Source organism: Aspergillus karnatakaensis (genome assembly GCF_047715665.1).
Source record: "Aspergillus karnatakaensis strain CBS 102800 unplaced genomic scaffold BJY04scaffold_90, whole genome shotgun sequence".
Classification (NCBI taxonomy): Eukaryota; Fungi; Ascomycota; class Eurotiomycetes; order Eurotiales; family Aspergillaceae; genus Aspergillus; species Aspergillus karnatakaensis.
Genome location: NW_027395802.1, coordinates 1 through 15563, shown reverse-complemented (window position 1 = coordinate 15563; position 15563 = coordinate 1). Strand labels below are relative to the sequence as shown.

Sequence of the window (15563 nt, the reverse complement as noted above, 5' to 3'; positions counted from 1 at the left end):
AGAAAGCTGGAATGAGCGCAAGGACCGATACGAGAGCGAGCTTTTGGAGCTCCAAAAACGCCGAGAAGAAGTACTGCATCAGAACAATCTGCTTCATTCGCAGGTCGAAAACATCACGAAGCAAATTTCCGCCTTGCAGCGTGACCGCGCCAGCATCGCTGAAAGCGAACAAGAAAACGGAGAAGAAGTCGCACCCAATATTGAAGGACTTCAGGAAGTGATCAGTTTCCTGCGACGCGAGAAGGAGATTGTTGACGTGCAGTATCATCTCTCTACCCAGGAAGGAAAACGACTCCGCCAGCAACTGGATTACACTCAATCCCAGCTCGACGAGGCCCGTCTCAAGCTTGAACAGCAGCATCGTGCTGCTGCCGACAGTGAGCACAGTGCCTTGAGTCACAACAAGCTTATGGAAACGCTGAACGAGCTCAATCTCTTCCGCGAGAGCAGCGTCACTCTGCGTAGCCAAGTTAAGCAGGCCGAAACTGCTCTTGCGGAAAAGTCTGCTCGCGTCGATGAGTTGGTCCAGCAAATCGAGCCTCTCGAGACCCGCATTCGGGAACTCGAGAATTTTGTTGAGACCAAGGACGGGGAGATGAAGTTGCTGCAGGCGGACCGCGATCGCTGGCAACAGCGGACGCAAAACATTCTTCAAAAGTACGACCGGGTAGATCCAGCTGAGATGGAAGGATTGAAGGAGAAGTTGACTACGTTGGAGAAGGAGAGAGATGAGGCAGTCACGGCTCGCGAAACGCTAGAGGCTCAAATTGCAACATTCCCTGAACAGCTAAAGGCTGCTGAAGACCGGACGCAAGAACTTCGCTCTAAACTGACGGAGCAGTTTAAGGCTCGTTCCAGAGAACTTGTGGCTCGTATCAAGGCTAAGGAAACGGACTATGATGCCTTGACCCAAGAGAAGGAGGTTCTCCAAGAAGAGCTTAAGACGACCAAGGAGGAATTGAACGAGTTGAAGACCAAACTTGCCGAGAAACCCGTCACGCCCGGGACCCAAGACTCGGCGCCTGTCAACTCGACGCCAGCTTCTCAGTTCCCTGCTCCCACCACCCAGCTCTCTGCTCCCAGCGATGACGAGAGGGTCAAGACATTAGCAGCCAAGGTTCAACGACTTGAAGCTGCTCTTGCCGAGAAGGATAGTGTTATCGCTGCCAAGGATGCGGAGCATGAAACCAAGGTCAAGGAGCGGGTGGATAGACTCAAGGATACTTTCAATAGCAAGATGGCCGAAGTTCGGGCAGCCCATAGACAGGAGGTGGAGCGCTTGTCAGCCGCCCAAGAAGGAGCTCAACCGGAAACAGCAGCACCCGCGCCGCAACCAGATCAACAACCACCCGCTACACCATCCAAGAGCGAAGGTGGCCTTCCCGAGTTGACCGATGCTCAGGCCAGAGAACTTGTTGCGAAGAACGAGACAATTCGTAACATCATCCGTAACAACATCCGAGGACAGCTCGCAAAGGAGAAAGAGAAGGAGAAGCAAGGAGCCCAAGCTACTCAAGAGGCCGCGGCTTCTGCGGAGCAGAAATTCACCGAGGAACGGGAGGCACTGAAGAAGGCGCATGACGAGGCAACGGAGGAGAAGGTCAAGTCGGCTGTTGAATTGTCTGACAAGAAATATCTTGCTAGAATCAGCATGCTTGATTCGAGGTATAGAAACACACAGGCTAAGGTCGATGTGGTGCAAAAAGCAGCTACAGACACGCCCCAAAAGCCCGTCGTCGAAGTTTGGGAGATTGCAAAGGTCGCCAAAGCTCCTCCCGTTCAGCCACAGACCCCTAAACCATCACCCGCGACTCCAGCCCAAGCCGCCTCTCCAGCACCGCAGCCTGCAGCTCCCGTGCCACTGGCTCAAGCAGCAGGAAACCAACAGCAACCCGCAGTTGCAGCTTCCGTCCCGTCACAGCAAGCTGTGCCTCAAATATCAGTCTTACCGGCAGGCACTGAGTCTCAAGCTCAGGCTCAGGCGCAGACCCAACAGCAGCCCCAACAGCAGCCCCAACAGCAGCCCCCTCAACAGCAACAACAAGCACAACAGCAAGCACCGCAAGAAGCCGCTGCACCCGCTGCTGCAGGCGGCCCAACTCCTAATCCGTTTGGCCAGAGCCAAAATCAACAACAGCAGCAGCCCCCACCTCTGCCAACCAAGCCACCGGCTGGAGCTGGTGGGCCTGCGGTTCTTCGAGCACTACACTCCGGACTCCCCGTGGCACGGGGTGGACGAGGCGGCGGCCGTGGCGGTGCTCCCCAGCAAAATCCCTTTGGTCAATCGCAGCAACAACAGCAACCCCAGCAGCAACAGCAAAGTCAGCGTGGTACCGGTCTTCCTCGCGGTCGAGGCGGCCGAGGAGGCCAGGGTAGAGGTGGACACCAAAACGCACAACAAGCTGCACAAGCCCAGGGACAATCCAGCCCCGGCCGAGGTGCACTGAGCGCAAACGCCCGCCAATTTGTCCCGCAGGGAAACAAAAGAGCTAGAGACGACGGAACAGATGCCGGAACAGAGGGGGGCAACGCTGGCGGGAAGAGGATGCGAGGAGGCGGCCATGCACGGGGATCTTAGAGCTTAGGATACATTGCCTTTCATTTTATTTCATTTCATGTTATTTATGTACACTGTGTTTGAGGTTTTGAAACGCATCTGCAGGTTGTTTTTTCCAGGAACATAGTGGGTTCAGGCTGGGTCAAATTTATGTTCATGTCTCAATAGCATCTCGATTCGATATTTCCAAGACCTTTTTTTTTCTCCGCTTTTATAGATGCGACTGCGTGGGGAGTTTAATAAACCGTGATGAGCGGACAGGTTTTGCGTTCTGAGCATGTCGCTACTATTGAGTAGAGTAGATAGAGTACAGAAACTATAGTTAACAGCATCTGGAGTAGAGCTTGAGACGAAGCTAGTGACATTTTCCCTTAATCCAATCGCTCTCTCACCCAGTCCGCTTATGCTTGAAGCCCTACCCAAGATACGACTTTTAGTCAGATCGAGATTGTCGAAGCTATCCTCTCGATTCCCCCGTTACATTGTATGTCTTCGTGTCTGTAGACAGACTAACCGCCGCCTATCGAAGCAGCCCTAAGACAATCTCCTCAATACTTCTTGACCCTCCGTGTCCAAATCCGGGTACTGTTGTAGCTTGCACATATCCGTCCAAAATGCCTTAGCATCTTCATGCGCCTCGCCATGTACGCTGAAGCGCTCTTGGAGTAATTTCTTCCATTCAACATCCATATCTGTGAATCCAAAAGAGGCCGACGCATATTCATACCAGATAGGAAAATAGGCTGCGTACTCCCAGTCCAGGATCCCGACAATCTGCCCGTCTTGGACCATGATGTTTCCCAAATTGAGATCGCAATGAGTCAGCACATACGTTCACATTTCGGTAGGCGGCTCTTCACTTTCTCCAAGAGTTGCTGAGGGAGATTCTGCAGATTGGTGCTGATGGCTTCCCAGAGCTCTCGGTCAGAGTGAAACGGCCCTCGTGGCTCGAGATCGAAGAACAGTAACCCTGGGTAGCAGGGACTTTGGTCGACGCACTGGATGGAGGCCGAGGTGATGGATCGAAGCTGTTTGCGCACCTGAATGACTTGATCGGCGAACGATATCTTTTGGGACTCTGATAAAGTGGGCCAGGCCTTCTCGAGTGTTTGGTCAGCTACGCGTTCGTTCAAAACAAAGTATCGTCCATCGCGATCGACCCAGTCATGTAAAACCTTTGGGACCGGTATATCGGTATGCGCCGCCAGGAAGTTCAATGTCTTGACTTCGATTTTTGCTTTTGGGCCCTCGTCGGGACGACCTTTCAAGATCACATCTGAGCCGATGGACCAGACGCCACGTGTAGATGCGCCGTAGAAGAGTTTGAGATGGCTAGTACAGTGGCACTGCTTTTGTTGGCCGAGTGTCCAACCGCATGCGATGCAACTTTTGTCATCTGGTTCATCCATAGTGAGGGGGAGGGGTAGAAGATGAATTTTGGTTGAGAGTTGGGAAGAAGAGGAACAAGGAGATGCTTAGTACATTCATGCATGTCTTGACGGTGACTGCCATTCTGGTTTGGTGCGCTGCAGGATTTCTTCTCCCCACGGGCCCCTTGAAAATATCAACTAACTATGGTGTCTTGGATATGGAGTATTGCTGTATAGTGGGTCTGTGTCCCCTGCTCTTTCGCAGTTCGCTTTATCACAAACTATGGGGCCTGCCGCCTGTGGGACCGAGAGATGCGTAGGGCTGGAAAGGGGGCTGAGGAGCAGATGCATATATGATTATGGGTATATTTGTATGGTTAGAAGGGAAAACCGAAATGAAGTAAGTCCGAAATAAATATACACAAATGAAAGAACACTGCCTTTGCAATCGAAGCGCCGACTTTTCATATCGCTCTCAAACCCCTGCTGTTTAGACCTATATCCTACCACGGACCCTTCCTCTCCACCTCCCGGTCCACAAGTTCAACTGCATCATCAGAGTGACCTGCCCTGGGCAAGTATGACACCTTGTGTGTGACGCTCTTCTGTATCCCACCACTAACCGCACCTCCACTTGAGAAGGGTGTGTTGTTATAGTTGAGCGAACGGTTCGTGCTACCGAAGATTCGGGGGAAGGAACGGCGGAGGCAGGAGAGGAGGGCGGGCATGCAGCAGCACATAATGGAGATGTTGCATTCAATGACACTGTAGGTTGCGACGTTGACGTTGTTGTCTATTGGATGATAAAGTATAAGCTTCTGCGCCTCAAATAGTGTATGCGGAGGGCGAAAGACTCACAGGTAGGATTTGAAGAGGTGGAGTAGGTGATGAGGCCAGAAAATCGAACGATACTAATGACGGTGATGCTATTGATCGTTAGAGACCTGGGCGGTTTGCAAGACTGGGTGGCAACATACACAATACCGACACTGAACATGAGAACCAAGTAGACCTTCTTCTTCAATTTGAGCTGTAATTTCAAAAGCATTGGAATTGGCATTGCAAGGATGAAAAGGTCCGTGGCGATATTAATCGCCTGAAAGAGAGTTAGTGAGTCAATTTAGGGCTGGCGTATCTAGAGCTTAGTGCTGTAACCTACCGAATGCGCCCACCAGAAGGCGTTATTGTCAAAGCACAACCCCTCGCCCTCTCCGGACCAGTTCGACCAGGCAAGCTCCACCGGAACGCAGGCAAGGATAGCAGCAATGGTAGTTGAGATCATGAACAGGAAACAGAAGACGATGGTACCCTGGCACAGAAGTCGAAACTGGGAATTCGGAAAGACCTGCATGAAGAAGCAGAGGATGGCAACCTTGGTCAAGATGATGGCAGGAATATAGAATACTTGGGTTACCCAGGTATACTAGAGTACTGTTAGTAGCTTTTTCTTGGCTTCTTAGAGGTATACTTGCCTTCACAGTGTTTGTAATCTGTTTCGGCGTCAAAGTCCAAATGTCCTTGCCCATTCCTGAAGCCATCACTATTGCCAGTTAGCACACATTCAGCACTAGAAGTACACTCGAGGTGACACACTGAAGAATTCAAAGATATCCATGGGAAACGAGAAAATCTATTTCCCAAGTTAGCTGGCTGTTCTCGCTCATCCAAGCGTCGCATTACTCACCAATGCGGCAACTGCGCACAGATCGGCCAATTTATACTCCTTTCGCACGGTACAATCGTAGCCTCTGAGGAGGACGAAAGCAATGGCCAGAGTGCCAGTTACTGCGGTCGCAATAGGGGCGACAAGACTCCGATCTCGTACGGGATCCCCACACATTGTTGACGTAGCATTTTGGGCCGCTAACAGTAGGTTCAGGTTAGTCTTTATAACCCCGACGTTGATTGATCGCCAAAGCGTTCTCACTAACCCAGGCCTTCAATGACAGTGCAGCTTCCAAGAACGCAAAGCTGGATGCTGCCCATCAATGCTTGATCAGTGCATATACACTCAGCATCCGTCGGACTACATGATGAAGTCTCAAGGCTTGCACTAAGGCAATCGCTCTTGCGGTTTTATCAGCTTCGTTCCGTGCCGCTTAATGAGAAAGACCTCATACCGCGCATTGTGGCATTGACTGGGCCGTGGCCAGGGTAAAGAAGGCCACGATGGACCATGCCCACCACGCGAGCCTCATGTTGGTTGCTCTTTCAGTTGTCTGTGTGGAGACGTTTTTAGGGTGTGAGAGGAGGTTTAAGAATATAGAGGGAGAGAGAGTCGAGACAGAACACAGAAATCACGAATACCACGGCGCGACCAGCTCCATGGGTCCGGCAACTTCCCTATTTGTACCGCGGCGAGGCATCCTATCAAAGAGATAGATCCAATCCTTCAAGGATAGGGGGCGAACTGAAGGCAAAACCTCTGCCTGGTCTGTGACCTACCCAACAAATCATGCTAATCTTTGCCTTGTTGGAATTATGAAGCGTTATGACAAGTAACGGCGGACCCCACGGGTGGACACACTGGAGAGAGGGACGGAACACTTTCAAGTTTCTCCAACAGAAAGAAGTGGCTCCTTCGCTAGTCAGATACATTTGTAACAGAGAGTTTGGTGGCTTTTTCAAGGTTTCTCCTCCAAGATGCTTTATTTTCCCGATTCTAACGTCGACTTCGATGTATCACAAAAGAGTCGAACGCCTGCAGCAGAACTGACACCCCGGTCAGCCACTTGAGCTTGAGGTTGAGCCGCCTCTCACCTTACCCAAACACTCGGGTTACCCCCCTGGAAGAGCTAGAGCCCTAAGAGGCGAAGGATCGAACACGAAACTGGCCGCTCAAGATCGAGTCATGGATATAACGGTCCTTATGCTATTCACAGCTCTAGACCTGGAAGTGGTCATTCGCCCGGCCAATGAGAACTCGGTTGGTACTTTTGACAAGCCTGAGCTGTCAAGCTAAAATTCCACTCAATATGGATTGGAGAATGCAACTGGAGCACGGCTGAGCGACCCGTCCCTCCCCGGGCCACCCGGCGAAAGAGGAGCCTATAACAAGCCGTGGCTTATTCTTATCCCCACCCACGCACCCTGAGGATTGTGTGAAGGAACCGAGAAATAGCCTCCCAGGTGATCGCAATTCCCAATCAACCGTGACGGATTTCATTTTAACTTTGAAGTTGTCCGAGCGTTCAGTGGTGTGGTCAATGGTGGCATCCTCGGGGGGTAGTTTGGGGGGTTTAAAATAGCGAGGGTTGTTCTACTTGTCCAGGTCCCGTATTGAGTTCAGGACTTCTTTTCTTCTTCTTTGTCTGTGACTTTGCCTTTGTTCGAGGATGGCCTCCGACTTGAAGACGTTGCTCTTGGGGGCCGTGGGCGTGGCGGTCATTGCTCGCCTGCTCTATTCGTTCCTCAATCGCCCGTCGCTACCATTTCCCCCAGGACCGAAGCCTGCGCCTGTAATCGGGAATATTCATCAATTGCCGAAGAGTCTGCAGTGGTTTCATCTCTACCACTGGAGCAAGGAATATGGTCCAATAATGCATTTGAGTATGGCGGGCAAACCGTTAATCATTCTCTCCACGCACCAGGTCGCGCACGATCTCCTCAACCGACGAAGCTCGAAATACTCGCACCGCCCGCGCATGGTCATGGCCGGTGAGTTGGTCACCAAGAACATGCACATGCTTATCCGACCGTACGACGACATGTACAAGCTCCACCAGCGAATGGAAGCTCCCCTCCTTACCCTCCGTGCCGCGAGCAACTACCGCCCACTTCAAGAGCTCGAATCTCAGCAGCTGCTTTTCGACGTGCTCGGCGAGTGGGACGAATTTGGCGAAAAGGGTGTTGACTTCCACCATCACTTTGAGCGAGCGATGGCCAGTACCATCTACTCGCTCAACTACGGATACCGATTGAAGACTGGATACGAGAAGGAGCTCATGGATGGCAAGCGCGTGCAGGCCGAGTTCGCCAGAACCGGACAGGTGGGCGCATACATTGTCGACTCGTTTCCTTGGCTCAATTACCTTCCCAAGTTCCTCGCACCGTGGAAGAAAGAGGGCGAGGAACTATACGAGCTAGAACGACAGCTGCACGTTGGTAATCTAAACAAGGGTCTGAGTGGCAAGGGCTGGAACTTCGCCAAGTATATGGAGAAGTCGCCCGAGGCCAAAGAGATGTCCACTGAAGAGCTTGCTTTTGATCTGGGTATTCTCGCGGACGCCGGTCTCGACACGTCCACCGTCGCGCTTGACTGGTTTATTGTCGCTTGGATCACCTCGGGCTCGCGCTGGGTGAAGAAGGCGCAACAGCTTTTGGAAGAGGTCGTGGGGAGGGATAGGATGCCCACTTTTGAAGACCGTCCTAAGCTAGCCTATATCGATGCCATCGGTAAGCTACCTTCTTCTCCTTTCCCAGCGGAGATTACGTACTAACCAACCTTCAGCGAGCGAAACCTTGCGATGGCGCCCAGTTGTCGTCGGTGGTGTGCCGCACTTCACTAAGGAACAAGACGAGTACAACGGTCTTCACATTCCTGCCAACTCCATTGTCCTCCCTAATGCCTTTGCTATCACTCGTGACGAGTCTGTCTTCGGCGAGGATGTCAACAACTTCGTGCCCGAGCGATGGCTTGCTGAGGACGAGGGCAAGGAGCCGCAGACTGATGTATGTGGCTTCAATGTGACTGCTCTTAAGGACCTCCCGCATACTGGCTTTGGTTTCGGCCGCAGAATCTGCACTGGGCGTCTCATTGCCCGTAACCAGCTCTTCATCCAGATGGCGCGCATGCTATGGGCTTTCGATGTTGAGGCGGGAGTTGTTGGAGAATCGGGCGAGAGGCAGAAGGTTGACGATATGGACTGCACCGAAGGGTTTGTTACCGTTCCCAAGCCCTTCAGGGCTGTGATGCGTCCGAGGGGTCAGTGGGTGCGTGATGCGATCATGGAGAGGGGAACCACTCACGGTGTTGATCACTCAGCTATTCTTGAGGCGGCTAAGCTTGAGAAATCTTAGAGCCTTACAGTCAGTAAGTCAAAAAGTGGTAAAAAAAAAAAAAAAAACTGAACAACGCATATTTTATGAAAGTCGAGACACTTGTAAGTTGAAGATGATTGAGTAGAGACTCGCAAAGAGTACCCAAAGAGGTGGAGGATTTGTCAGCTCTCTGTAGTTTGTCTCACTTAAAAGCTCACCATTCCGCAAAAAGTCCACCATGATACCACAGGAACGGTGAATAGATCATGGAGGAATCGTCTCAGCCGAAGAAAGTGGTTTTTGCCTGCCAGAAATGTCGTGTTTTGAAGGTGAAATGCATTCGTTCTGACGAAGGAAAGCCTTGCACCAAGTGCGCGTCACATCCCAGCCGGCTTATGGGGCATTCGCTCGAGCTAACCCAAGCAGGTGCACAAAGTCAGGCGCTCAATGCGTGTTTCCAGAGCCGAAAGAGCGAGCTCGAGTCTCGCGACGCGCGAAGCCGTAAGTGACCGCTCAATATGACGGTTCAGCAAGTTGGTTGTGTTGACAGAAAGAGTATAAGGCGACTGGCCGACCTCGAGTCGAAACTTAGCAATATTATCTCTCTTCTTGCTGGCTCAGATGACCCCGTTCCTGAGCCTCGCGCTGCTGTTGAGATGCATTCCACAGTATCCACGAGTCCCGATATCTTCAGTAACGATCCAAACCTAGCACCTGAATGGTTAAATCAAGGGCTTTTGAATGGTACAGGACTGTATGAAGGCCTCGAACTAGCTACAGAACAAGATGTCACCACTAATATGGCAACAAACTCGTACGTTGAGGTACCCACCAGGGACGCATTGTGGATCACCGAACTTGGACTCGGTACTGTCGTCGAGGGCTTTCTAGAGAAGTTCCGTGGAATGATGCCCTACTTTCCGTTTGTTCCGCTCGATAACTCCTCGACTGTGGGATCAATGGCTGAAGACCGTCCATTCTTATTGCTTGCAACTACTTCTGTTGCCTCATCCAAGTACTGTCACGTACAAGATGCGCTGAACAGACAAATCAAGCAACTCCTTAGCCGGCGGGTCATTATGGCCGGCGAGAAAGATCTGGATCTACTACAGGGCTTGCTTGTATACCTTGCCTGGTAAGCATTTGCTCTAAGACAATATTTACCTGGCAAGCTTATCAGTAGTAGGTTCCATTTTTACTTTGTTCCAGGAACTCAACAAACCTACCAATATCTACAAATCGCAATCTCCATGGTTGTTGACCTTCGCATCGAGCAAGAAGTTAGTGACTTGCTCGATAAGCAAACGGAGCTGGATGAAGCCTATCTGCGGGACTTGTGCCGTGCTTACCTAGGCTGCTATTATATGTCAAGCACGTAAGGCATTATTGCTCATGCAAATGCGCTAGAACCTATGCTAACGGGTATAGCATCGCAATTTCTGCAAAGAAACCCAACAACCTTCGATTTCATGAGAACATGCTTCGATGCGCGAGAATGCTGCAACGCCGGCCAGAATTCGAGACAGATCTCTTGATATATCCCGCGATTAAGCTGATGCAACTTGCTGAAGAGGTTTGCGAGACCTATCAAACTGAAGGCATTTCTGGCTCCCAGCTGCACATGCAAGCTGGGCGTTTCGCGACGCGGCTAGAAGATTGGTGGTTGTCGCTATCGGCAGATCTTCGTGACACGGGTAGGATACTCTCAGACTCCGGGGCTCTTCTGAGCTGACTTTGTATCTTAGCGTTACTCGTCAACAGCTACTATGCAGTGAAAGTACGCATACACGAAATGGGCCTGGTGTATTGCTACGGGCGAAGGAGGCCGCCATCTCCTCCGTACGCACGCGAAGACCTGACTATTCCATCAGCACATCCCAAACTCATCCACAATTTGATCGACTGTGTCACCTCCACGAAAGAATACCTTGATTGGATTTTCACAGTTCCCAGTGTGGAATACAATCACTTGCTATTTGCCGCGTGGTATCAGGTTATTTTGGCGGCCTTTGTGCTATACAGATTATCCGTTGGCCTGTCAGAAGTTCCCGAGTGGGACGTGGAGATGGTGCAGCGTATCGTTGACCCAGCAGAATATTTCAGCACCCTCTTGTCTCATCTGCATGCCATCGAGCTTTTGCCAGAGAGCGGGATCCCTATCAAAAGCCTCTTCTCACGGCTACCCGAGATTATAAGAAGCGTAAAGACTTCTTACGCCAAAGCCAAAGAGAATAGCGCACAGATTGACGATACCCGCCATGCGCACCACGAGATCATAGTTAGTAACAATCAGACTCCGCTTGTTTACAGGCAGCATCGCTGCCCTGCCTTGAGGTATTCAAGCCGCAAGAGCACCCAGACCCCGGATCAGCCAGCACTACAGGAGATTGCTAGAGAAGTTCAGAGCATAGAAGACGAGAAACTTTGGAGGAATATACTAGCGTTGGATACGTTCCCTAGCATGACAGGCCCGTCGCCACCAGACTTGACGGCTTATTATAGCGGCCTCTGATCCCTCAGGCTCACGCAATTCACCATAATTTCTCCCCTCAGAACGCATCTGGAAACACATGCGTGGAAACCTTATTCCCAACCGCATCATACCGCTGCGGCAACACAGTATACAGTCCATCCTGGTCCCTCGGTTCATAGTCCAGCGACAACCCAGCCTGGATAAGAACATCCAATCCATAGTTCTCCTTAATCCAGTGGGCAACCATATCCATCCCCGCGATAGCGCCGCTCCCCGTCCAAATGGTCCCATCCACAATCCATTTCTTCTCCTTCGTCCATTTCACCTTCGGATACTGCTTCTTTAACCAGTTGTACTCGAGATTATTCACAGTCGCCCGCTTCCCGTCAAGCACACCCGTAGCCGCAACAACCGCCGCGCCGGTGCAGATCGTAAACAGGAGCTTCCCCTTCGCCACATGCTTTCGAATCAGATCCTGCAATTTCGACGGGAGATGAGTCTCCGCGGGGCTATCGCCACCAACAAGGAGGATATCGAGCTCTGGAACATCATCCACTGTGACCGTCGGAACCAAAGTCACGAAGCTGGTGAGCAGGTGCACGGGTTCCTTGGTCTCACCGATATGGTGAAAGACAAATTCAGGTGCCTTGGCGATAACCTTCGGGTTAACGGGAGTGTAGCTGTTGACTCCTTCCATGAGCGCTTTACTTGCGGAGTTGAGAAGGTCGCAGGGGCCAATTATATCGATTGCTTGATAGTCGAAGAGGAGGGCGCCGACGTGGATGGGGGACATCTTGAAGAATTTTCAAATCGGAGACTTAAGATCTGAGTACTTGAGTATCTGGCCTATTGCGTTTTTGGTGCTGTTGATATCGGATGTTGAGTGTTTGGCGCGCTCATATACCTTGGGTTGAATCGCGGAACGGGGGTATTGTAGGGCTCCGTCCTCCGTGGTGGGCAGCATTGGTCACGGCAGCGGAGGTAAACTCATGCACCGTGTCCGCGAGTCTAATGTAGCTGAAATAAACATTAATCCTGTTCTCTTCTCTTCTATCTTCTGAGGAGCAGGGTTTTCTTGCTCCCAATTTTCTTCGGCTGTATTGAAGAACGATTGAGGCACTATATATATTTTCGTACTTCGGTGCACGGATGCAGCGTCGCTCAGCCCGAAAGACGACTTCTGTGCTCGCTTAGGAGCTATACCTCGTTCAAGCAAAGAGACTGGTTACCTGCACGGAACAGCACGCGACATGATCTGATGAAGCAAGACTCTAGCTGTTGCTGAAATATACGAGCAGAGTGGAGTTGGTCTCGAGTAGTTAGTTTGAATCCCGAACTCCGACGGGACTCAATCGAGTCAATTCAGGGATCAGAATTAGGGACTGCGGCGCAATAGAGTGTGGCCCAATCTCGGATAGTATTGAGCCTCTATCGAAGATCACTAAGCCTGAATCATTCACAAGCGTAGATCTCAAGGTCTGTCTCCGAAGTGATTCGCGACGGAGAGTAAAGAGGAGGATGAAGCCCGTCGGGGGAACCGAATCCCGGTCGGAGAGATGGCTAGTGCCGGAGACATTGAACAGAGAGCCAAGTGATCCTCTTAGATCGATCTCTTCGACACCATCATCAACGGACACATTCGGCTCCCCTCTCGGGCATCGAATTTCACTTTCAAAATCCCCGCATTATGTCCCCGATTGTCCACTTTGCAGCTTCAGTATCCTTGTTTGGTTTCTATATAAGGCCTCGATAACCGCAGCCATGGATTCTCTACCCATCAGTACAACACTACAAACATCGCAAGCAAACCAGCCTCCATAATTACAACTGGCGCACCATTTTCTCAATTTCCGAAGCATCTATAAACACTATCTCAGCATGTCTTTCCCACGACCATCGCTCAACCCAGACCTCGCTGAGGTCCACAAAACCGCCTTGTCCCTCGACGTCGACACACCCGAAAAGCTACACTCCTATCGTGAGGCTATCGCACCATTCTTCACCCTAGAAAATACCATCCGAGGCAACGAAGATGCAGTTTCTGCCGAAGAGTTTGACATTCCCGGGCCAGCATGTCCTCTACGGACCACGGTCTTTCGCCCCAAGAACCGCACTCGGACTGTCGAAGACACACCTGGCATCCTCCACGTCCACGGTGGCGGTCTCACCACAGGAAACCGCTTCCTAGGGCTCACCATGCTTGACTGGGTCACTGAGCTTGGAGCTGTTATCCTCACTGCTGATTACCGCCTTGCCCCTGAACATCCTCAGCCTGCGGCCCTCGAAGACACCTACGCAGCGCTGCAGTTCTTGGCAAGTCACGCTGCCGAATTCGGATTCAACCCGGATAAAATTATCGTCGTCGGCGGCTCAGCAGGTGGTAACCTCGCAGCTGGCGTCGCCTTGCTCGCGCGTGACCGGTCCGGCCCAAGACTCGCCGGCCAAGTCCTGATGTACCCCTGGTTGGACGACAGAACCGACTCGCTGTCTGTGCAACAGTACGCCGACATTCCTCCGGTGAAGAAGAGCGAGCTCATCACGGTTTCTCACTATGCGTTTGGCAGAAATGGCGAGTATGCTGATATCTACACTGCACCCTCGCGCGCTACGAATCTCACCGGTCTACCTCCTACTCTTATTGATGTCGGTGAGGCGGATGTCTTCCGGGACCAGGATGTTGCATATGCGTCTGCTTTGTGGAGGGACGGAGTCTCGACCGAGCTGCATGTTTACCCTGGTAGCTGGCATGGCTTTGACGTGTTCGTGCCTGATGCGCCGATTAGTCGCCGGGCGATCGCAACACGCCTGGAATGGCTGAAGGTTCTGCTGAGCCGGTGATTTTATCGAATCAGCTTGCTGCAACAGTTCAATCACTATGCTTTCATCCCTTGGTGCTGTTTATAGACTTAGAATTTAGTTCATTATGTATAAAATGTGAATTTATACTTATTTTCTTCACCCTTGACACCTCGGGCAAATAAATACACTTCTTAGATAAGATACTCGCTCTCCTGATATCAAAGTAACACACCCCGCTCTGTGTAAAGAAGACAAGCTAGACAGCCAGAGCATTATCTCGTCTCTTCCCCCTCGAACTTAATACTTTCTCGAACCATTACACCGAGCTTTTGTAAAGAAGGCGCGATAAAAGCGGTTGCTGGTTGCTCCCTCCTTGTTCGAGACCGTGCCTTCCTATTGCGGGGTTTCATTTCTGGGGAAGATGTAAAGGGTAAGTAATGGTCGCTCCTTCTCTTTCAGAGTGAATGTATCGAGATCGTTCCTTCCTTTTTCGTGCCCTACTGGTGTGGAAGGTGCGAGTTTCTACCTCAGCGTGTCCTTTCTGCGCGCTAGAGATTTTTGTCGGTACGATGGATCATTGTTGTAATGACCGAGATAGACAGAGCCTATTGTATAGCTACTATACGCGGCATAGGGACTCCTTGACTGCAGCGTGACATGGCGCTTTTCTGTACTGTGCTTCACCCCACGATAGCCCTAATTATATCGTAGCTTCGAGAGTATACACCGCGTTGGGCAGCGCCATGGAAATCAACTGAAGAATCATCTGTTCTAGACTTCAATCAGTCTAAGAGATCTAGGAGCCCCTTTGTTATGAAACAGGAAATGAATGGACTGCAGAACCCCGCTCAAGCTACACAGTGTGAGCCTCAGCATGCCAAACCCGGAACTCCGGGCTACCTTCCAATGAGCTCCATCCATTCAAGTTTAAGTTTAAATAAAAGCTCAACGCAACTCAGCCTATCTCCTGAAGAGATTAGAAATCAAATTCAAGGGGATACAATAGCTCCCAATGCTCCAGAAAGAAAACAAATTGTTCTCTCCTCGCTCCCTCTTTATATCTAATTATACCAGCCCCTCCAACAACCAACCACCCCCTCACCACAACTCAACCCTCAAGAACAAGCAACCCTAGAAAGAAAAGATCAAAATGACAATAAACCACCTCTTCCTAAACACCACAACCAAGAACCACCTCTATCTCCGAAACTTCTACCGTGCCGTCCTCGCGCCCATCGGATACAAAGAACTCATCTGCGCCTTCAACGCAACCCAGATCGGGTTCGGGAGCGACTATCCCTATCTCTGGCTTCGGGCGCTCCCGGAGGGGAAGGAGACGCTGCCTGTGCATGTTGCTTTTGATGCGCCTGGTTTGTACTCTTTT

At 51.1% G+C, this 15563-nt stretch overlaps 6 protein-coding genes across 6 annotated transcripts; 3 read left to right on the top strand and 3 right to left on the bottom strand.

The window, feature by feature from the left end:
- Window positions 1-3091: 3091 nt before the first annotated feature.
- BJY04DRAFT_233086 (aminoglycoside phosphotransferase family protein) lies at window positions 3092-4010 on the bottom strand (the record flags this gene model as incomplete). The annotated part of the gene is made up of 2 exons (XM_073719881.1): window positions 3390-4010; window positions 3092-3339 (listed from the first exon to the last, which is right to left on the bottom strand). Exons 1-2 carry the CDS (start codon window positions 3964-3966, stop codon window positions 3092-3094), a joined length of 825 nt encoding a protein of 274 aa, XP_073564839.1. The 5' UTR covers window positions 3967-4010.
- Window positions 4011-4430: 420 nt separating this feature from the next.
- On the bottom strand, window positions 4431-6125 carry BJY04DRAFT_224411 (CFEM domain-containing protein; the record flags this gene model as incomplete). The annotated part of the gene is made up of 9 exons (XM_073717966.1): window positions 4431-4720; window positions 4786-4853; window positions 4905-5023; window positions 5087-5350; window positions 5406-5467; window positions 5521-5557; window positions 5612-5790; window positions 5859-5994; window positions 6048-6125. 9 exons carry the CDS (start codon window positions 6123-6125, stop codon window positions 4431-4433), a joined length of 1233 nt encoding a protein of 410 aa, XP_073564838.1.
- A 1080-nt stretch (window positions 6126-7205) lies between these two features.
- Window positions 7206-9003, top strand: BJY04DRAFT_202719 (cytochrome P450). Its single transcript, XM_073713254.1, has 2 exons — window positions 7206-8322; window positions 8378-9003. Exons 1-2 carry the CDS (start codon window positions 7263-7265, stop codon window positions 8944-8946), a joined length of 1629 nt encoding a protein of 542 aa, XP_073564837.1. The 5' UTR covers window positions 7206-7262; the 3' UTR covers window positions 8947-9003.
- A 170-nt stretch (window positions 9004-9173) lies between these two features.
- On the top strand, window positions 9174-11419 carry BJY04DRAFT_233085 (uncharacterized protein; the record flags this gene model as incomplete). Its single annotated transcript, XM_073719880.1, has 5 exons — window positions 9174-9333; window positions 9442-10042; window positions 10094-10282; window positions 10336-10601; window positions 10653-11419. 5 exons carry the CDS (start codon window positions 9174-9176, stop codon window positions 11417-11419), a joined length of 1983 nt encoding a protein of 660 aa, XP_073564836.1.
- Window positions 11420-11456: 37 nt separating this feature from the next.
- On the bottom strand, window positions 11457-12173 carry BJY04DRAFT_224408 (DJ-1/PfpI family protein; the record flags this gene model as incomplete). The annotated part of the gene is made up of 1 exon (XM_073717965.1): window positions 11457-12173. The coding sequence occupies one exon, from the start codon at window positions 12171-12173 to the stop codon at window positions 11457-11459; it is 717 nt and encodes a 238-aa protein (XP_073564835.1).
- An 837-nt stretch (window positions 12174-13010) lies between these two features.
- BJY04DRAFT_233083 (alpha/beta hydrolase) lies at window positions 13011-14237 on the top strand. Its single transcript, XM_073719879.1, has one exon. The coding sequence runs from the start codon at window positions 13259-13261 to the stop codon at window positions 14216-14218; it is 960 nt and encodes a 319-aa protein (XP_073564834.1). The 5' UTR covers window positions 13011-13258; the 3' UTR covers window positions 14219-14237.
- Window positions 14238-15563: the final 1326 nt, after the last annotated feature.